This window comes from Rhinolophus ferrumequinum, chromosome 23 (assembly GCF_004115265.2).
Source record: "Rhinolophus ferrumequinum isolate MPI-CBG mRhiFer1 chromosome 23, mRhiFer1_v1.p, whole genome shotgun sequence".
NCBI lineage: Eukaryota > Metazoa > Chordata > Mammalia > Chiroptera > Rhinolophidae > Rhinolophus > Rhinolophus ferrumequinum.
The window spans coordinates 22,695,894-22,717,886 of record NC_046306.1 but is presented as its reverse complement, the minus strand read 5'-3'; the positions used below and the strand labels follow the sequence as shown (position 1 = coordinate 22,717,886).

Here is a 21,993-nt window from a genome sequence, read left to right as displayed (position 1 = left end):
GTTTGGTTTCCCCAGACTCTTTTTCTTCTGATCCTCTGTACTGAATATGTGATTTGTGGTAGATCTGAGCTTCCATGTCATTTCATTTGGGAAACAACTTCTTTCTTTACAGGCCCGAGTGTCTAAAGGATGTACCATTGTAAAGCCTTTCAACCTGTCCCAAGGAAAGAAAAGAACATTTGATGAAACAGCTTGCCCGTATGTGCCCGTTGCACAGCAGGTCGAAGCCTTCTATAAACGAACCCCTAACAGATACCACTTGAGGAGCAAGAAGGATGATATTAGTAAGTTTCTTACCGATATCATAGCTGGCTGGAACCTTCCCTAGAATTCCCTTTGCTTACATCTTAGGCATAAATTTGCCTTTAGTTGAAAGCTTAGCTTTTGAACTAAAGTATGGCATGTGCCTATATGCAGACAACTGATGTATGGTTGACCATTTCTCAAACCACCCAGCCATCTGTCCACTTACGCCCATCATCCACCTTGATCTTCCTGGCTAATAAATGGCCAAGGGGAATCAAGGTTCCCTGCTGTGTCATTACACATCAAGGATATCTTTGCCATGTATCACCATGTCACAGTGCATTTACTTATAGAAAATGAAGGCATTCCATTCATTCAAGATTGTGTGCTTTTTCAGTGATTCAACAAGTTTTTTTTACTAGTACAAACCAGACACTGTGTTACCTAACACAGTGGGTATAGAAGTGAACAAAATGGACTTGGTGCTACTCAACTCAACATCAAGTTTCTAGTTCAGTGAGGGACATAAACAGATTATTACAAATTATGGTAAGTGCTACGAACGGGAGGGAGATGTCAGAGTCAAAGGAGGTGGGAGCTAGGTAGAGTGTGTCTGCATGCTGAGAGTCCCTGAAAAAGAAAGAAGTTGAAGATATAGGAGAGAAAGGAGATAGCCAATGGTTAGGTCCCTGCAGAGGCAGGTAGGGGAATTGGTCCTTCTTTGAAAGGAGGATGGAAGAGTGAAATGAATGGGTGCAAAGGCTAGTGGGTGTGTAGATTTGGTGGTGAACAGATGAGAGGATTGTAATCTAATAGCGTCTATTTTTTATGAAAGTAATTACTACAAGAGGGAAGGGAAAGAAGTTTGAGATATGGAAGTGATATAAAATACTCGTAGTTGTTCTGAATATCAGGCTAACGTTCTGGATAAAGCAGAATCTGGTAATTTTGCCTTCGAAGGTCTCAGGTTTTTCTAGCCTCATGTAGATGTTGTTTAGTGCTTTGTTAGGTAGCCAGACAAGTTCTTCTAAGTACAGCATATCTTAATACTGTTATATTGTTCTAGTAGCATTTTTCAGATTTTATATTATGAAAATAAAATGTATCTTTTTATCCTAATGGAAATTTATATATTAAATGTGACTTTTCAAATAATATATGACTTTTGGAGTCTGGTATGTCCTGCTGTTAGACTGTCAGTCCTGGCAAATAGGAATAAAAATTATTTTCTGTAATTTTTATTTAAAACTTTTTACAGTTATAGCTAAATAATGATTATATGTATACTTGAAGCCTGGCTTATTTCTAAAATAGACTTGGCTTCTATCTTCTGATCTTATGTGATAAGATCTAAATTAGAGGACTCATTCTATAGAATTATGAAAATTTACAAAGTTGTCCCTGGCCCGGTAAATCAGTATTTTCTGTGAGTGGTAATGATAATCTTTATAGTGATGCTTTGGCGGGTTTTTTTAATTTCTCCATTTGATTTTCTATGAGAGGTGGTCTCGATACTTTGATATAGATGCTTTTAAGAAGTTTATAAAATTAGGAATCGTTACTTGCTCTTTAGAAAAATCTTATTTTAAAGCTGGAATAAGCAACAATATTGTATCAGTAACAAGCAAAATAGTTGGACTTTTCCAATAGAAAGGCAGTGCAGGCCTGTGCAGTTAGTGGCAAAGAATTCATCAGACACAAGTGGTTTTTAAGTTCAGAAGATGACAGTAGAGTTTACCCAAAGGCTCCTTCATTATATCTCACAATAAAGAGTGATAGAGAAGAAGGGACTGAATGTTTGTCAAGTTGACCGAGAGGAGCTGAGTGTGGAAGGCCAGCCACTCTGGTTGGGCATCTCTGGGCTGCCAAGCTGAGTCAGCACCTACAGGTAAGTGTGGTCTTAGGAGCCAGGTGAATATCTGTGATCTCTGTTTGCAGTTCTGTTACCCTCCAAATCTGCTGTGGCCAAGATTTCTAGAGACCCACAGACTCCTGTCCTGCAAACCAAAAAGCGCGCAAGGCCTGTGACCTGCAAAAGTGCAGCGGAACAGGAGGCCGAGGAGCTCGAGAAACTGCAACAGTAAGTCCCACTGGCCGTGTTTGAGGAAGAATTCCAAGAACCTGCCCACTTGCTTTTCAGTTCTATAAGGGGACAGTTGCTATTTTTCTTGCCATGAGAATTTATAGCGTTTGAGTTCCTGGCTCTGCAGGCTGTGCCCTGTCTCTGTGATTAAAGGATTGAAAGTGGGCCTAGGGAGATGTCCTAGAATGTAAACTGGTGGAAACCTAATGCAGAGATTGGGGTGGGAGAACTTATGATTCCAATTAAGGAGTGTCCTCTGAGGTTAATCTCTGGGTAGGTCCCACCCTTTCTTTCATGGCCATCCGAGGGACAGTTTAATGGAGGAAACTGGAACTTAATGTGGGTAGCACTGGAGTTCGTCTCCTGTAGACTTCCTCTATTCCTTTTTGTACTCTTTTTGAGAGGGGGAGCTTCCTCTGTGAAGAGAAACCCGTCTTTAGAGAGGTGGGAATGTTAGGACTTGGTCATTTATTCTTGGCTCCAGAGGTGGAGGTAATGGCTGCGGGGAGAGGAGAGATTTTGCTGTGCATGATGGCCAGTCTTAATGATGATTGTTTTTCTGGTTTTGGCCTACTTTGTTGTCTGTGTAGTTTTCATTTTATGACATTTTTTATTGTGTGGGCGGTTGTCATTTAAACTCACCTTACAGGTACAAATTCAAAGCACGGGAACTTGATCCCAGAATTCTTGAAGGTGGGCCCATCTTGCCCAAGAAACCACCTGTGAAGCCACCCACTCAGCCTGTTGGCTTTGATTTGGAAATTGAAAAAAGAATCCAGGAGCGTGAGTCAAAGAAGAAATCAGAGGATGAACACTTTGAATTTCATTCCAGACCTTGCCCGACTAAGATCTTGGAAGATGTTGTGGTAAGAATGGTTGAGGCACTGCATGCAGGCAGAAGTGTCCTGCTTGACCACATAGCCACCCATTTGCACATGTTTGAGTAGATACTGTGATCAGAGCGTCATATTAGGAGCTGTAGGTGATAAAGAAATATATCAGAGGTGGATTTTGGAAACTTAAAATCCAGTAAGGGAGACAACACATGTATAAATAATGTAAAATGAGACAGAAATGTTCTAAGAGAAACGACAGTTAAAAGTCCTGTAGGAATTCAAAGGAGATAATGGTTTCTTCCCGATGGAGGCCTCGGGGATGCTTTGTGAAGAAGGAAGCATTTGACCTGAGCCTCAAGGCTGTGTAGTAGTAGTTGCCCTGGTTGTCATCATGTCGTTATCACTGTCATAATAGCTCAGACTTTCACTACGTGCCAGGCACTGCTCTAAGCTCTTTTCATATATTAAGTTATTCATTTTGACCACAAGCCTTCAAGTGGTTTACTCTAATTATCACCAGTTTGAGATGAGCCAGTTGAGGCACAGAGGTTAAGTGGCATTCCTAGGACATTCAGCTAGTATGGTGGAACAAGGATAAGAACTCAGGCACTCTGGCTCCAGAGTTCAGGATCTTAACACTTCATTATATTGCTTCTCTGTTATATGGTAGAATCTGGACTTGTAGAAATGCAAATGATACGGACGGACGGGGCATTTCAGGCAATGGGAGTGACAAAAAAAGCCTGAAAGTGGAAAATATGGGGCAGTTACTGAGAACTGAATGGGTCAGTTAAGCTGGAAAAGAGAAGTATATCAAGAGGAGCAACTGGAAACTAGATTAGAGAAGTGGGTTCCTATAGTTTGATGGTGAGGAAGAGATGCCACAGTCCAAGAATAAGTAATGGGAGTTCCGCATTTGCATAAGTGCAAAGATGGTTTTTAGATCCATTTCCATGTAGATGAGGAAACACCCTCTCCCCTCAGTTTGGATTGACTTATGTTTAGATACTAAGAACTCTGTTTTTCCTGTCCTCTTTCTTCGTGCTTGCCCTTTAGAGTCACCATGGTTTCAAGTAAAACTGCGCCAATATACTGCCTTGGACTGGGTACTTTTGTGTATTCTCTCTTCTTAGCACTAAGTCAGAGGCTTTAAAAAAGCATGATAATGCTTAGAAATGGTTCTTTCTCTCTGCCCACCCCATGTCTTCTTTCAATTGAGAGATTTCTGCATTAGACCTCTTTTCTAGTCACAGTGTTTTCTTCCTTCCTTCCTTCCTTTTTGTTTTGTTAGTTTCAGGTGTACAAAACAACATAGTGATTAGACATTTACACCCCTCACAAAGTGATAGCCACCCCACCAAGTCTACTACCCCTCCGACACCGTACATAGCTGTTACGATAATACTGACTATATTCCCCATGCTGTACTTTACATCCCCTGACTATTTTTTTAATTATAGTTGACATTCAATATTATTTTATATTAATTGCAGGTGTATACTGTAGTGGTTAAACATTTATATGTTTTATGAAGTGATCCCCCAATAAGTCTAGTACCCATCTGGCACTGTACATAGTTTTTACAATATTGTTGACTATATTCCTCATACTGTATTTCACATCCCTGTGACTATTTTGTGACTACCAGTTTGTACTTCCTAATCCCTTCACATTTCTCATCTCACCCATCCTCTCAACCTCACTTCCATTTGTTCTCTATCTATAAGTGTATTTCTGTTTTGTTTGTTTATTCTGTTCTTTAGATTCCACATAGAAGTGAGATCATATGGTATTTGTCTTTTAGTTTGACTCATTTCACTTAGCATAATACCCTCTAGGTCCATCCATATTGTTGCAAATGGTAAGATTTTATTCTTTTTTATGACGGAGTAATATACTTCATTGTATAAATGTATCACAGTTTCTTTATCCAATTGTCTATTGATGGGCATTTTGGTTGTTTCCATATCTTGGCTATTGTGAATTGCGCTGTAGTAAGCATAGGGGTGCATATACCTTTTTGAATTAGTGTTTTGGATTTCTTTGGATTGATACCCAGGAGTGGAATTGCTGGGTCATAAGGTAATTCTATTTTCAATTTTTTGAGGAACCTTCATATTGTTTTCCATGGTGGCTGCACCAATTTGCAATCCAACCATCAGAGCACAAGGGTTCCCTTTTCTCTGCATCCTCACCAACACTTGTTTGTTGATTTATTGATGATGGACATTCTGACAGGTGTGAGGTGATATCTCATTGTGGTTTTTATTTGCATTTCTCTGATGATTCGTGATGTTGAGCATCTTTTCCTATGTCTGTTGGCCATCTATATATCCTCTTTGGAGAAATGTCTGTTCAGATCCTCTGCCCATTTTTTAATTGGAGTGTGTTTTTTTTTCCTTTGGTGTTGAGTTATATGAGTTTTTTAAAAAAATTTTCGGATATTAACCCCTTATCAGATGTATCATTGGCAAATATTCTCCCATTCAGTAGGAAGTCTTTTCATTTTGTTGATGGTGTTATACCAACTTTTAAGAAAACTCTTTCCACCCAAATAATTAGTCTTTAAAAGCTGTGCCACGTTTGTCATTACCCGCCAAAGAAACAGTTCTGAATACAACAAGGAAAATGTAGGTTATATGCAGACTTCAGAATCCTAGAGCCCAAAGGGCTTAATGTTTTCATTTTACACACTAGAAAATCAAGGCCCAGAGGAGAGAAATAACTTTCTCCAGGTTTCTGTAATATTCATTTGGCACCTTGTTTCTAATAACATCTTCTTTTCCCCCTGCTACAAGTTTTTATTTAATTCACAAACCACCCTTTCAATTTTTGGTACTATATCCTTGTATCTCATATACCAATACTGACTTTACATATTCTTAAAATCAACTCATTTTAAAAGTGATTTTAAAGAAAGCATTAAATCACTACGTAGATGGAAAAACAGTATTTTTGACATGAATAACAACAAAAATAGCTACTACTTATATAAAGCTTATTAGGTGCCAAGTTTTAATCTAAAATCTTTATATAATAACTTGCTTCTCATAATAACCCTGTGAGGTAAACACTGTAGGTAATATTATCAATGTATTTTATGGTTAGGAAATATAGAGGTTAAATAACTTGCCACAGATAAACGAGCCAGTGGCAGAGCTGGGATATGAATCTAGGGAATATGGTTCCAGGGTCCATGCTCTTGAATTAAAATAGAAAGTTCTTAGGAAAATATATGATTATTTAAAAAACAATCTGCATCCCACCTGACATCCTCTTCCATATCACCAGTCATACCTGAACTTCACTTTTAGAAACGGATTTAGGAAATTGGTTTGGCAATTTGTTGTACTTGGAAATACTGTGTCAAGTGGTAAGTGGGGGAGGGTGACTAGAATTCATTAGGAGTTAGTTGAGATCTTAGAATAGCTTCGTACCAGGTTATGCCTTGTTGAGAATTCTGGATAAACAGATCAGCAAATCACTAGTAAGTAAGTAAGATGCAACTGAATTGGTGTCCTATGCTGTAGGGAAGTGTGCCAAATTCAGCTGGTTCTCACAATCCTCTGGGGATCTTATTACGTAAACAGATTCCTGGGCCCCACCCCTGGAGTTTTAATTTGTTAGGTGCAGCATAGATTAGAGAGAACCTGGTGAAGAGTTTAGCGTCTGACACAGAGTAAGCAGGCCTGTTATTAATAATAACTATCATTTTATTGCATGCTTACATTGTACGGAGCGTTTTATGTAGATTATTTTATTTTTCATAACAACTCTTTAAGAGGTAGGTTCTATTTTTGTGCTTATTTTTCAGATGAGGAAAGAGACCTAAGTGGTATCTAGTATGCAGAACCAGGAGTTGACCGTCATCTCTTTAAGCACTAGCATTCCACCCCACAGTGCTAACTGGGAGCGTTGTTTATTTTGGCGAACATAGTTTTTGAGTTTGACGCTGGCTGTTTGCAGTGCTCCCAAAGTTCCAGTGGTTTCACTTCAACTCTTGGTTTCTAGAGAAGCAAAGCATAGGAGACATCAGATGTATTCGCTTCCACCCTCTTCATTTTTCAGAAAGGGGGGCAGTGGAAGAGGAATGTGACTTGCCCATTTTTGAAAGTTGGTGGCAGAACTGAGATTAGGTCTCTTAACTTCTAGTCTTGGACTTGTATAGCAGCGCAGATGAGCCTGTCTCCCAGAGCCCACATGGAGCTTGTCTGTCTGCCACTGTTATTCCCCGCTCGTGCCCTCCTGGTGCTGAAGCTCTCTGTTCATGTTCCCTTACAATATTTCTTGTGCTCTCCCACCTGTGGTTGATAGGTGGCAAGGAGACAACGGGGCTGATGAGAGATGGGCTTGGGCAGCAGCAGGCCCGGAGGCAGAGATGAAAAAAGGGCTCTTGGGGCAGAGGTGGAGTGATGAAAGCCTTGAGCCCCAGGGTGTGAAATGTGAACTTGGTGCCGACATCTAGTGTGGGAGCTGGGGCACCACAGAGGTGGATGTGGTGTCAGTGAGGCCAGTGAGTAATTTTAGCAGTGATATTTTAGGGATGACTTGGGGAGACCAGCAGGCTTTTTTTTTTCTCCTGTGCTCACTGAGATAACACTGCTTCATAGCAATTGCCTAACTACTCTGGTACACGCCTGAGAACTTGTCCCAGGGTGCTTGGGGGCATATCCTGCCTTAGGGAGAAGTGCTTACCCCTAACACTCCCATTCCTTATCCTGGGCTGCTTTTCCTAATTGTGTCATCTATCCACCCACATTGCCCACTTCTGAGGACTCATGTCATTCTAAAATAATCCGTCTTTTTCCTATTTTCCCGCTCTGTATCCTCTTTAGAGATACCTTCCCGAGCTTCCCATTAGAGCTTCCCTCCGTTATCCTTTAGTTCCCTATCCCGCTAGTTTTCTTCAGAGCACTTGTGAAAATTGGGAAATAACTTAATTTGTTCCTTTCTTATTGTCTCTTTCCTCCACTCGAATGTGAGCTCCCTGAGAGCAGGGACCGTGGATATCTGTATTGTTCACTCTGTATCCCTAGAACCTAGCATCACAGCACAGGCTCTCCAATATTGATAACTGAGTAAGTGACCATACAGGCTGAAACGCTCCAGCCTGCGTTTCTAGCCTGTGTTAGAAACTGGGAATTCAAAGGTAGAATATGGAACAGGCCTTGTCCTGAAAGTGTTCACTGTCTGGTGGAGCAGATTGACTTGTAAACAAATAAGGATAGTAATATTAATCAATCTCTGTTCATCGAACAATTGCTACTACCTGTAGGTGCTGTGGAGAATACAATTGGCAATATCGCTGCCCTGAAGGAACTTATAACTAAAAAACAATTTAAAATAGAAAATCTAGAAGCTATCTTTGTTTCTAGAAACCCAGTTTTCTTTTCTTTATTTCTGATTGAGCCCTTGGTTGCAGTGGAGATGGGGTGTGGGTGGATAGTTGCTGCAAAGTTGATTTTCATAAATCACCCTTCCCTCTCTCCTAACTAATTAGGAGGATCGATCCCACTTACAAATAATCTCTTTCATGGCTTACTTATTGGAGATTTCCATTGCTTTTCTTTTAAAATGCACATCTCTCTGCTGGGTAAGTGCAGAGGGGAAAAACAGGAAAAGAGGGATTATTTTAGAACAAAATGAGTCTTCAGATATTTATTTCCAGTACTGTGTCTTATAAAAAGAAAAAAATCTGAGACCTGAAGGCTATGTAATGTGCCCAAGGTTATACCAGTTGGAATCAAAGCTTTACCTGACTCCCTGTTCACTGTTCTTCCCACTCCCACGTGCCCTGGTGTGTTCGAGCAAGAGGTTGGTGCCCACCTATATAAGATGTAGTAGACCAACAGATTTTGTTTTATGTGAAGCGTTATTTGAAAGCTCATTTCATGGACCTTTGTCACTCAGATGACAAGTTTTGCTATATTGGATTTCACTATGCTAGTGCTCCTGGCTTTCTTTAGGAAACATACAAGAACTTTCACTGCAAAATGAGCATTCTCTTTGCAGTGGCACCTTGGGGGGGTATAAATTCTTTCCAATGATTGATATTGCCCTAAGCATTTCGGAAAAGCCACTTGTCTTGGATCCTGTGGCACAATCTTTTGGATCTCTTTAGTGATGGAACATCTTTATATTTTAAAGACTAACTTGCTTTTGGAAGCTAGTCTAAAGTCATTTGGAACTGAAATTTCAGAGTAGTCCAAGATAATAGATTTGGAAACAGTTTAAAAGTAAAGATTGAGCGACTACCTTCCATGGCCAAAAAATGGGTTTTGAAAGCCACTCTAAGAAAGACATCCCAAACACGTTTTGAGCAGTTGCAGCATTGCATTGGGAGAGGTCTCCCAAGGTATAAATTAGAGTCCAAGAGTCTTAGAGTCCAGGGTATAAATTTATTATTACTATAGTCATTCAACAAACATTTATTAAATGTTTGGCCTTATACTTGTTAAGGTCTGTGTTAGGTGCTAGCGATGATGGAATACCAGTCCCCACTCTCAAAGCACTCCGGCTAACAGGAGATGAGTATCTAAATAAACAAGTGCAATGAAGTTTTGTATGTACTGTGATAGAACTGTGTACAGGGCAGAGAGGGGTCAGTTCTGTAGGTTCTGGAAGTGGAGAGATCTATTGAAAGGCTTTATAAAGAGGAGATGCTTCAGTGGAGACTTGAAAAGAAGGGTTAAATGCTCCCAAACATTTCAGAGAGAGTACAAGCGAAGTATTGAGTTGAGAACCAGTGTTAAATTTTGGCAGCTGCCACGAAGTAGATTATTATTGTTGGACAGTGATGCGGAAGATTGGGTGAGAGATAAGGTTGGAGAGTCAGGCAGGGTACCTTATGAAGTGCCTTGTACTTCATGCCAAGACATTTGTTACACTGTAGGCAGTAGGAGCCATTAAAGAATTTTAAGTCAGGAAGTAACATCATACATGTTTTAGAAAAATAACTCTGACTATATACAGGCGATGGCTTGGAGGAATGAGATGAGAGGCTGAAAGACTATCAGAAGGCTTGTGGAATGGTGGCCTGTGGTATGGCAGTGAAGAGTTAGAGAGCAAGCAGAATGGAGAGCTGATGGGCGCAACATATGCATATGAGAGAGGTTTTTTGTTTTTTTTTAATTGACCTGGTTATACACTTCTTTCAAAATAACAGCCCAAGAGATACTATTTTGTAGTTGGTATTAATTGCCAAATTCATGATAGAGTATAAATTCTATGAGAATGAGAAAATGCTTATGGAAGGAACATCTTTCTAAAATGTGTTAGTTTTGAGTGATGTGCTCAGTATGGTACACATAATTCAGTGTGCGAGGATTTGAAATGTTGACAGTGTTTTGGAATCATGAAGGGAAAAATCTTTGGAGTAGTTGAATGTATTAGAATTACAGAATATAGAAATTACAGAATATAAATACCTCTTAATCCACTCTCAAAGAGATGTGAGAGTTAACGGCTTAGTGTTCTTTTCAGAGTTTATTTTCTATGCTTAGATTGATTATATATACATTTTAAAAACACTCAAAAACAATATTCTCTGTTTCAAGAACTTGTTTCTCCTCCCTTGATATTGTGAACACTGTCCTATGTTAGTAATAAAGATTTATTTTATTCTTTTTGATGGTTGTATAATATTCTGTTGTGTATGTACCACAAGTTAAGAAAGGATGAAACCGATTCTTCTTGATAAATAATTGAGTTATTTGCAATTGCTATTCTTTTAAAAAATGTTGTATTGAAATATACCAAAAAAAACCCCAAACTGAACTAAACAAGAGATCAAATACTGGAGGTATAATATTGGGTGAAAGAGTATGACCCTGTAAAAATGTAACACCTAATTTCCAAAGGTCGGACCAGTTTACGTCCTATGCCCTTACCCAGGTGCCCACTTAACGCATGCCAACACTGGTGTTAGTCAATCTTTTAAATACCATGTTTCCCTGAAAATAAGACCGGGTCTTATATTCATTTTTACCCCAAAAGACGCATTAGGGCTTATGTTCAGGGGATGTCATCCTGAAAAATCATGCTATGGCTTATTTTCTGATTAGGTCTTATTTTCGAGGAAACACGGTATTAGTCTTATTGGTGAAAAACACCTTGTTTTAATTTATATTGTTAAAAATTATTGAGATTGATCCTGTTTGAATATCTTTGTGAACTGCTTTTTCAGATCATTACCCATTTATTTGGCAAAAGGAAATTAGTCTTTTGCCCAATTCTTTCCCATTTGCCTTTTGAGGGTAATGTTGTTAAACATAATTTCTCATTATCGAGGTGTATGTGGAATAGGTTTGAGAGGATGGACAGTGTCTGCTGTAATCTTAGATGCATTTGGAAGGTTTTTTGTTTGTTTGGAGGGATTGGGGTATAGAAAAGAAGAGAAAATATTGGCATTAATTTGTCTTTGTTATGGTGTGTGTTTTTCATAAATACCAAAAAAGATTTTGATGAATTCTAGTTTTACTGAATCTACAACTCACACTATGTCCCTGTTGTCTGCTGCTCTTCTGTCATGACAGTCTGCCTTTGGAGTGCTACCACAGACCAGGTCTGCCTTGCTCTTAGTTGGGTTAATAATGACACACTGAAATACTAGCCTTTTCTTGATTCCTGGTATGTGAACTTCCTTTTAAGCAAGGGGTTTAATCTCATCACACAGCCTTGGGGAGATTGTTCTGGGATGTCTAATTCAGTTGCTTACTCCTTCCAGGGTGTTCCTGAAAAGAAGGTGCTTCCAATTACTGTCCCCAAGTCACCAGCCTTTGCATTGAAGAACAGAGTCCGAATGCCCACCAACGATGAGGTAATTAATTCCCTGGGGTGGTGGTTTCTTCTTCCTTCTACATAATCAATCTGTCAAGCATTATTCTTTCTTAAACTTAATGGAATTCAAGGCAGTCACTCTTGTGTGGAGTTGTCTTTAACAGTGGGTGAGAACATTTGATCACCTTTTTTGCTCCTCTAAGAACAAAGCAGTTGGTAAGAGTATGCATCTTCTTTTAGTGGTAACTGTTTGCAACGTATCATTGTAACATGGATCAAACATTGCTGGATCCCTGTACTCTGTTTTGACTGAGCTATTGTCACCATTCAGTGAGGACTTCTAAATTCACACTAAGCAGTTATGTTCACCTGCCCTATCTCCATTAGCCCAGAGGTTGCAAAGGTGACCGTGTGGTGATGGTTCATGAAATATTGGAGTACATAAACTGTCATTGGTCAGGCTAGTTTCTTGTTACATCGCCCATTTTATCTATAAATATCCAGAGTTAGGGTAATTTTATAGCAGATCCCAAGCATAAGTCTTTTTATAGGTTCATTTGAAACTAAAATACACAGTACTCTTATGTTACCAGCTTAAACCCAAACAACTTACTTGGTCCTATTCTGGGTTTGGCAACCCATTAACTCCCAGTCACATGTTTTAGTGGAGTCTAGATGGAGGGTGGGTCAAAGAAGAGACCAAGGTGTATGCTTGTTTCGTACCTTCCTTCAGTTCTTTATTGTATTCACACTGTTTCTCTCATTTAGTTTTAAAACCTTCTGTGAAAGACTTTAGACCCCTTAAGAATAGTTGTATTAGGCCTTTTTTATATGCTTTCACATTGGCCTCATCCCTGTGAGTTGGTAGGTGACTTTAGTATTATCCCTCTTTGATAGACAAGGAAGCGGAGACACCTAAGAAGTGGAATGACTTGCCTTAATTAATGACTTCTCTCAAATAATGTCTTCTGACTCCACATTCTGAGGAAGTAAGAGTGGGGAGTCTTGTTTCTAAACTGTACTTTTTCCCTTAGGAAGAGGAGCCGGTAGTGATAAGAGCTCAACCTGTCCCACATTTTGGGGTGCCTTTTAAGCCCCACATCCCAGAGGCAAAAACTGTGGAAGTATGCCCTTTCTCTTTTGATTCTCGAGACAAAGAACGTCAGTTACAGAAGGAGAAGAAAATAAAAGAACTGCAGAAAGGGGAGGTAGGTGTTTGCATTTCTACAAGTAGCATAATACTGTTTTTTGATTCCTCAAAGGTGATCTTTGTGTTGTACTTTTAACTGTAAAATCGCTGACTTCCTTTGATCCCTTTAAGAATCTTGTGAAGCATAACTAGGACAAGTAACTTTAATAACCTTTCTGGCACGGGAGGTTAAGTGTCTTGCCCATGATTATGTTGCCATTGCTGCCAATATTGGGAGGAAAACCTAGATTTCCTTTTAAACCTTTTACTCTTTCTGCTACACCATGTTGCATTGAAAACTGGCCTTTCCTATTTTTCAGATTCATCCAAGTATTCTGGAGCAGCTATTGTTTTCTGGCTAGAAAGTCCTCATCTTAAATCTTTCTGTCCTATCAGGTGCCCAAGTTCAAGGCGCTTCCTTTGCCTCACTTTGACACTGTTAACCTGCCAGAGAAGAAGGTGAAGAACACAACCCAGATTGAACCTTTCTGCTTGGAGACTGACAAAAGAGGTGCTGTGAAGGCACAGACCTGGAAGCACCAGGTAAGGGACGGGAGAGCAGCTAAGATGTTAATTGCTCGATTGTTGGTTTGTTAGAATGGGTAGACCTGCCACACTGAAATTCATCTGGGAACTAATACACTGGATTATTTTAAGGTCTCTTGCTCTAAATCAAGGGTCAGCAAACCTTTTCTATAAAAGACTAGCTAGTAAACATTTTTAGGTTTTGTAGGCTACATTTGGTCTCTGTCACATATTGTGTGTCTGTGCGTGCGTGTGTGTGTGTGTGTTTCAACCCTTTACAATCGTAAAAACCATTCTTAGCTGAAGGGCTGTGCAGAAAGAAGTTGTGAGCTGGAGTTGGCCTACAGGCTGAAGTTTGCTGACCGCTGCTCTGAGTGCTCATCTGGGGAATGTGTGAAGCGGCGAGCTTTTTTTTGTGTCGGGAGTTTCTTTAAGATCTCATCTATTTCGTCTCTTAGACTTGTTCATTAAATGTTCACTCCCTTCTATGGGTGTTCTGATAAGAAACGGCGAGAATAGATTCTCAATATGATATGCTGTTTTCTCTACATAGTGTGCTATTTGCTATGTATAGATGACAGGTGATTAAAAACAATTAATTGGTTGTTGGCTGGTGTAATTGGGTTCTAATTCTGCCTTATCTGGAAAAGAATTTTCTTGAATCCCTAAGTTTGTCGGTATTTTTATTTTTTATTTTTTAATTTAATTTAATTTTTTATTAGTTTCAGGTGTACAAAACAATTTCAGGTATACAAAGCATTTCACCCCTCACAAAGTGGTAACTCCCCTCCCCCAATCTATTGCCCCTCTGACATTGTGCATATTACAATTCCATTGACTCTATTTCCTATGCTATACTCCATGTCCCGTGACTATATATATATATTACATTATAGTTGACATACAGTATTATTCAGCTTCAGCCTCAGGTGTACACTGCAGTGGTCAGGCATCTACACTGTCCATGAAGTGTTCTCCCTAATAAAACAAGTGCCCATCTGACATCCTACAAGATCTTTACAACATTATTGATTATATTCCCCAAACTGTCTTTCATATCTCCATGGCAATATTGTAGTTACCAAGAGACTCTTTCTGTTTACTTTGCTGATTTATTCAGTTCTTTAGATTCCACATATTAGTGAGATCATGTGGTAGTTGTCTTTCTCTGACTGACTTATTTCACTTGCATAATGTTCTCTGGGTCCATCCATATCATTGCAAATGGTAAGATTTCATTCTGCTTTATAGCCGAATAACACTCCATTGAATAAATGTACCATGGTTTCTTAATCCAGTCGTCTACCGATGGGCTGTTTGGTTGTTTCCAAGCTTTGGCTATCGTAAATAGTGCTGCAATAAACATAGGGGTGTCGGTATTTTTATATCATCACTTACTCTGGACTCTGTCCAAAAGTGACTCTGCCCTAATCTTTGTAGGAAGTCACCCCCTCTTGAAGCCCAAGAGATGTGATTGCCGACGTGACTGCACATAGGCCTCTTGTTGGCTTTCCCTAGGAAAGCTTAGGACTGTTGCTTTGAAAGTACTACTGAATCTCTCATTCAAGGACCATGATACAGAATGTCTGTGTGGTGTATTTTCCATAATAAAAAAATTTTTAAAAGTTTTTCAGACATATACAGAAGTAGAGAGAATAGTATTATGAACTTCCATGAATCTGTCACCTGGTTCTATAATGATCAAAACAGGGAAAATCTTATTTCATCTATACTTCTACCTACTTATCTCTACACTAGATCCTTCTATTTGCACAGGATTACTTTGAAGCAAATCCTAGGTATCAGCTCATTTCATCCAAAAATATTTTAGTATGTATCTTTAAAATATAAGGATTATAAAAAAGTATCACTATTATGATAATAAAAATATTAATTCCTTGATATTGACAAATAGTTAGCATTCATATATCCCTAAATCTCTCCTAATTTTTTTTAAACAGTTGAATTGTTCAAATCAGGATCCCTAGCATATCCACATACTGCGTTTGTTTGATAAATCTGTAAATCCCCTTTAATCTACAGGCTCTTCAACTTGCATTTTATACGTTGAATAAAGTGGATTGTTTGTCCCACAGGTTTTCCACAGTCTGGGTTTCAGTGACTGCATTCCCATGGTGGTGTTTAATATGTTCCTCTATCTCCTATGTTTCCTGTAGATGAGCAGTTAGAGCTAGAGGCTTGATTAAATTCTGGTTAGATTCTTTTTATGGTTGGCAGAGAACTTTATAGGTGATGACATCCGGGAGTGTACAACGTCTGCTGCTTTTGGGGGGTGGATTTTAAGATAAGCTTTAAAAGTACAGTTGACCCTTGAACAATGCAGGTCTGAACTGCACAAGTCCACTTATTTGCGGATTTGTTTCAGTAAATACTGTACATGTACTTCTCTTCCTTATGATTTTCTTAATAACACTTTCTGTTCTCTGATTTACTTTATTGAAAGAGTACAGTATGTAATACACAAAATATGTATCAATCGATTGTTTACGTTATTGGTAAGGCTTCTGGTCAATAGTAGGCTATTAGGGAAGTTTTGGAGTCAAAAGTCATGCGAGGATTTTTAACTGTGTAGAGGGTCAGCACCCTTAACCCCTGTACTTTGTAAGGGTCAAATGGATCTTAAAGGTACTTTCTAGTTCTCAGTGTGTTTAGATGTTGTCAATCTGATCTACCCATAGTAAAGCAGGTTATAAGTGGTGTTTAGATTAAATCGTCTGTCTTTATTGACAAAGCAGTTAGAAACATTAGAACTTGAGCCTTGGAGGTGGTAGTCATGGAAAGTAATCTGACTGACTTTCTTTTTAATAGCTGGAGGAAGAACTGAAACAGCAGAAAGAAGCAACTTGCTTCAAGGCTCGGCCAAACACTGTCATCTCCCAGGAGCCCTTTGTTCCCAAGAAAGAGAAAAAATCCATTGCTGGTAATATTACATGTACTCTTACGGGATTGGGGCGGAGTCGTCAGACGTCCAGGGGGAATGCCTGGGACTCAGTTGTGTCAGTATAACACAGAAGCATGTGCCTTGAGAGGATCTAGTTTTTCCCCTTAGACCCAGTCTTTTGCCTTTCTTGAACACAGCAGTTATGTTGAGTTGCAGAATGTGGTGGGGCGAGATTCCTAGAGCAAGAGCCTAGGCAGAGGCAGCTGGCATTTCAATAAGTTCCAGGCTTTGCCCACCCAAGGGGTAGCAAGTAAGTGAGGGAGGGAGAGCCAGGACTTCTTTCTGGAGTTCACCCTGAAGCAAGTCTTAGATACTAAACATCTGATTCCTTAAGCACTGGGCAGAATGTCAGAAAATGGGGATTCTTTTCTTACATCTGTCTCAAGATCACTGTGGTTTTGAGCAAGCTACTTCACCAGTGTGGGTCGTGCTCTTCTCCTAATTAGATGATTTCCAGGGGCCTTTCCACCCTCAAAATTCTAAGACTTTGTATGTGGTTTGCTCCACCTGTCTTTCAATAAAGAACTCAGCTCTTCTTTGGCCGTGCATGTCTATGCCTCTCTCTGCATCTGTGGGGCTGGGTTTATGCAAGTCCTGCTTGTGCACCAATCTTCTCTCTGTTTCTGTACTCAGAGAGCCTTTCTGGTTCTCTAGTTCAGGAACCTTTTCAGCTGGCTACTGAGAAAAGAGCCAAGGAGCGGCAAGAGCTGGAGAAGAAAATGGCTGAGGTAGAAGCCCAGAGAGTCCAGCAGCTGGAGGAAGCCAGGCAGCAGGAGGAAGAGCAGCAGAAGAAGGAGCTGGCCAGGCTACGGAAAGAACTGGTAACTGGGCAGCAGGAGTGTTGACTGACCTACGGTTGGCTGTTTTGTTTTATCTGTACCTTGCCTTGTTCCAGAAGGATCTATGGTGGCCTACAGCAAAGACGAGTACAAGCAGGCAATCACACAAACCACGGGTGGTGACAACATGGAGATGTGAATGAGGCTAAAGCTGTGATCCTCGTTTCTGCTAAGTTTGAGCCGTAACTTTGGCCCTTTTTAGGAAGCAACCTGTCAGTTACAGAACTCACAGTGTTCGTGAGATACAAACAAGCTAGTTGTTTTAAAAGTACATTTATCCTTAGTAACTAATTTAGACAGAATTTCTTGCAAGGGTCTTCATAAAGAGGAAATCATGAGGCATAACTATACACAGTGACTCATTACTTAACTTATTTTTGTTTCCTTAAGGCTTAAGAAAACCAAGGTGTTTTACAATTAGACAAGAATATACTTAGGGAAGGACATGGGAATTGGGCAGGAACTGTGTTTTCCTTTTTCTGTTAATACTTGCCTCAAATCCTTTGGAGTAACAGTGCATGTGGTCCGTGTGGCCCTCCATGCTAACAGTAGCATAATGATTTAGATATTATCCAAAAAGAAAGCTTAATTCACATTAAGGCCCTTTTCATTGATAGGGCAGCAAACCTCATTAACCGCAGTAATGAGGAAGAACCCAGTTTTAGATGAAACTTCATGTGATTAATAAAAGGATGAATATAGAAATACGTAACTTGTTGAGATTTTGTCTAAAAGTGCTAAACCAGCCGCGGATACAGTGGTTGGCAGAGGTGACTGTGGCTGCAGGAAACTTTCCCTAAAGGAAAGTCTAAGGACAAACTATTAAAAGGGACTAGCTTCTCAGCAATATTCAAGCTATCGTGTTCTGATTGGATGAAAAAACAGTACAATCCCCACTCCACATACACTCGCAAAACCAGCCTTTTTTTCCATCCTCAGGTTCTCTGATTTTTTTTCACCACTTAGTTACCCGCCTCTTGTGTTTGTTCTCGTCCCCATCATAGAGCTGTTTCTGCCAGTGACTCTCCCACGGCACAGTTCCGCCAATGCTAGTTAGCTCTGTGCTAATCTGGCTTCATTCAGCATTGATTGTAGACTGCCCAGAAGGAGGGATGGGACCATGCCTTCTCCCTGCAACCCTCCCTCCTTAATGTTTTGTTTTGGTCCATGGTTTTGGTGAATATTAAGACTCAAGAAGTTTAAGGCTGTACTCTAGCGAATTCTTAACATGTATCTCTTCTCTGCTGCAACTGAGTCCAGCCCCATTGCACCCTAGTAATAAACAGTCAAATGGGGATGGCTTTGACAGCTTCAGTGTAAGCTGCGGGACTGTGCAGACTGGAATAGAAACCTACTTGGGCTGCAAAGCTTTTCCATCATACTTGGTTGCCTTTCCCCCTCTTTAAATTAGTGACTGGCATCTGTCAAACTATACAAACATTTTCTCAAGGAAGAAAAAAACCTGTAAGCATAGTTTTCTAACGTCCTTATCAGTGGTAACTTTATTTTCTTTACTTTGCAGGTGCACAAGGCAAACCCAATACGCAAGTACCAGGGTGTGGACGTAAAATCAAGTGACCAGCCTCTGACTGTGCCGGTATCTCCCAAGTTCTCCACTCGATTCCACTGCTAAGCTCCGCTGCAAGCTGCAGACACACCTGGGAACAGGAGCGACTCTTTCCATCAGACCAGCAGCCTTGTTTCTTTGTCACCAGGGCATGGAGAGAACCCATTGCTCCAGACTTTTCTTTACCAGTGCCAAGCAGAGCATACCTGACAAGTGTGGGCCCTGATTTTGTTGAGAATTGTTTTCCTGTTTGACTGAGGCTAATAATGAGACTCAACTCATCTATGTCTCGATCAGACTCCATGTAGTTACTTCCTTTGAGCCGTCAGTTGACCTTTCATATGGGTTTTAACTCTGACTGGAATGTAAGGTCTCTGTGTCAGCACAGTGTAATTTCTATCACCCCTTCCCTCCATTTTTTTTTTCTATTTTAATCAGAAAATAAAGATAGTTAAATACTGAGATAGGATCTAAGTCATGGCTTCAATGAGGAACGATCAGGTATCCGATTCTTTCCTCTTCTGTGCACAACGTGAGTTTAGAGTTAAGGAGCCCTTTGCTGTGAGGGGATGGCCTCACTGCGCAGCCAGGAGGAGCCTGCGCGGCGTGCTGGCGAGCCTCGCAGCTGCCGTCCGCGGGTGCGGGCGGAGCTGCTGCGAAGGCATGGCCTTCCCTCCCCTGTGCCGATGACCACGGAATGCTATGCAGCACACAGTTAAGTCCTCCAGTAACCTGGGCTGGAATAAAGACGTTTGTCTTCCTCTCCCTGACTTTGTAATGTGATCTTTTAAAATTTTTCAAGCCCCTTTGGAGGTCACATCTTATTGAGGAAATGGGTATTTTGAGAGGACGGTCTAGGAACTTTTAGAAGCACAGGCTTTCCCTAAAGGAAAGTGCTTTGTGACGTTTCTGTGTTATGTCAGAATATCCTTCCATATTTGTTGACTCCCTCCCAGGAGCCACTCAGGAAGGCAATTGTGTGTTACGCCTTTGCATAGACTGTGCCTTCTTCCCTAAGTGTGGTTTTTTTCATCTGATAAACTCTTCCTTATAAGACTCAGCTCAAGTAAAATCTTCATAAATCATTCCTTGATTTATGACTCCTCAGGTAAAGACTCTCCCTTTTTAGTGCCTCCCAAATATTCCTTATGTATATCTCTAGTATAGCAGTTGCACCACTGGTTACTTGTATTTGTTCACAAACTAGTAGGGACATAGATATTTTAAATTATCTCAATGCTTGAAGACAAAGATCTTAGTCGTCTCTGTATCTCTCGTAGCTGGCACAGAATTCACCAGGTCCATGTTAAATAGTATATTTTCTTTTAGACTTGACATTATTTGTGGACTCGACTCTGTACCAGTCAGCTAATCCTGTGCCAGGAGATGTAAAAGCATCCATATATTCTGCCCGGGCCAGTCCTAGGTACCAAGTATGATATTAAACCTGTTTTATATTCCTTTCATTATTCATTCAGTGAGCATTATGTACAAGCCTTTGCAGATTCAGCAAGATGTGATTTGCAGATCCCTGGGCCTCCTCAAGTCCCACAAACTGATGCAAAATACGGTGCCTTTCCTTTATTCATTTCCTGGACGTGTATGGTGTACAGTTCCTTAACCACTTACGTAGTTCATTTAACAAATATTAATTTGGTGCTAACTATATATAACTTGGCAGTGTTCTGGCCTCTGGGAATATAGCAGTGAACAGAAAGAGAAAACCTTGTCTTCATTGAGCTTACCTTTTAGGGGAGACAGACAATAAGACAATAGCAAGTGACTATCCTCTCTGTCAGGTGATTATTTCCCTGACTACTGTGTGGAGAATAGACTGGGGTCGGGAGAGGGGCATGTGAGATTGGAAACGGAAGGTGGGGAGATTCTTGCAGTTGTCCAGGTGAGAGTTAATAAGGCTTGGGCTAGGGTGATAGCAGTGGAGGTGGTGAGAAATGGTTGGATTGTGAATGTATTGTGAAGTTGTAACTGACAAGAATTGCTAACAGATTGGACGTGGAGAGTGAGAGGAAGAGGGACGTTAAGGAGGGCTCCCAGGTGTCAACCCCAAACAGATACAGAGTTCTTCATCCCTTGTGCTCTGAGAAATCCAGTTCTACCCCAGTCCTCATATCTCCTGTGGATTCTCAGGGTTCTCCTTTTTTTGGTCTGGTCACCTCTTGCTTTGGTTTTTCCACTTCTGCTCGTCTCTTGATTCCCCTCTGTGTTTGTCCCTACTTTGTACCAGTGGTTCTCTTCTGATGGTTGACTGTCATTCATACATTTCCATCTGGTATATTTTTTTCGTTGTCCATTTTTTGGTTTTGGTTGTTTCAGGTAGGAGAATAAATCCAGCCCTCAAACTGAGGGTTTTGGAAAGAGCATTATTGACAATTTATGGACCTAGGGGATCCTTCCATCCCATTTACTTCCTTCTGGATTACTGCTCCAGACACATGCACATCAGGGTGGTAATATGTGGCAGTCTTTTTAAGACAAGGAGGAATTACATTACTTTAGAGCAAATAGCATAAAATCGAGGTGCACACATCCATTGCCTCCTGCTTCCCAGAATTTCTCAGTTTCTCAGTGGCTCTGTTTCTCCTCAGCACAGGCTGTCTAGTATTGAATCCTCTCTGGACCTTCTCGCAGGACCTTCATTTTTCTAGTACAGCCTCCCTTTTACCCCGGAACGCAAACTCTCCACTCTTATTTTACAAAGAAATTCAGGTTCTTTATCCCGTCAGGCCATGTCCTAGAGGGAGCCTGTCTTTCAACACTCAGGTCTCTGAAATTTTCCTAAACAAAGAGCATGTCCTCTGATAGGAATTGACTGAAGTCCACTGAGATCTGACTGTCGCACTTTGCTTGGCAATTTTGCAAAGCGTCTAGCATGTACACATGCAAGTTGTTAGAATTCCTACAGTTTCTGGAAGGACTCTTTGTTATCAGTGTTGTTTTGACTTGGTCA

At 40.4% G+C, this 21,993-nt stretch overlaps 1 protein-coding gene across 6 annotated transcripts in view; it reads left to right on the top strand.

Moving 5' to 3' along the window:
• Positions 1–19,790, top strand: part of TPX2 (TPX2 microtubule nucleation factor) — a 51,684-nt gene extending 31,894 nt beyond the window's left edge. For 4 of the 6 annotated variants that reach the window (XM_033095241.1, XM_033095239.1, XM_033095242.1 and 1 more), the window contains exons 10-18: positions 113–284; positions 2,185–2,326; positions 2,979–3,195; positions 11,891–11,983; positions 12,978–13,151; positions 13,529–13,675; positions 16,487–16,598; positions 17,253–17,440; positions 18,981–19,790. In XM_033095241.1, coding sequence (XP_032951132.1) covers positions 113–284; positions 2,185–2,326; positions 2,979–3,195; positions 11,891–11,983; positions 12,978–13,151; positions 13,529–13,675; positions 16,487–16,598; positions 17,253–17,440; positions 18,981–19,091 — 1,356 coding nt within the window. In that variant the 3' untranslated portion in view covers positions 19,092–19,790. The remainder of the gene's footprint in view (positions 1–112; positions 285–2,184; positions 2,327–2,978; positions 3,196–11,890; positions 11,984–12,977; positions 13,152–13,528; positions 13,676–16,486; positions 16,599–17,252; positions 17,441–18,980) is intronic. The other 2 variants (XM_033095243.1, XM_033095244.1) reach the window with 2 other exon arrangements.
• The last annotated feature ends 2,203 nt before the right edge of the window (positions 19,791–21,993 follow it).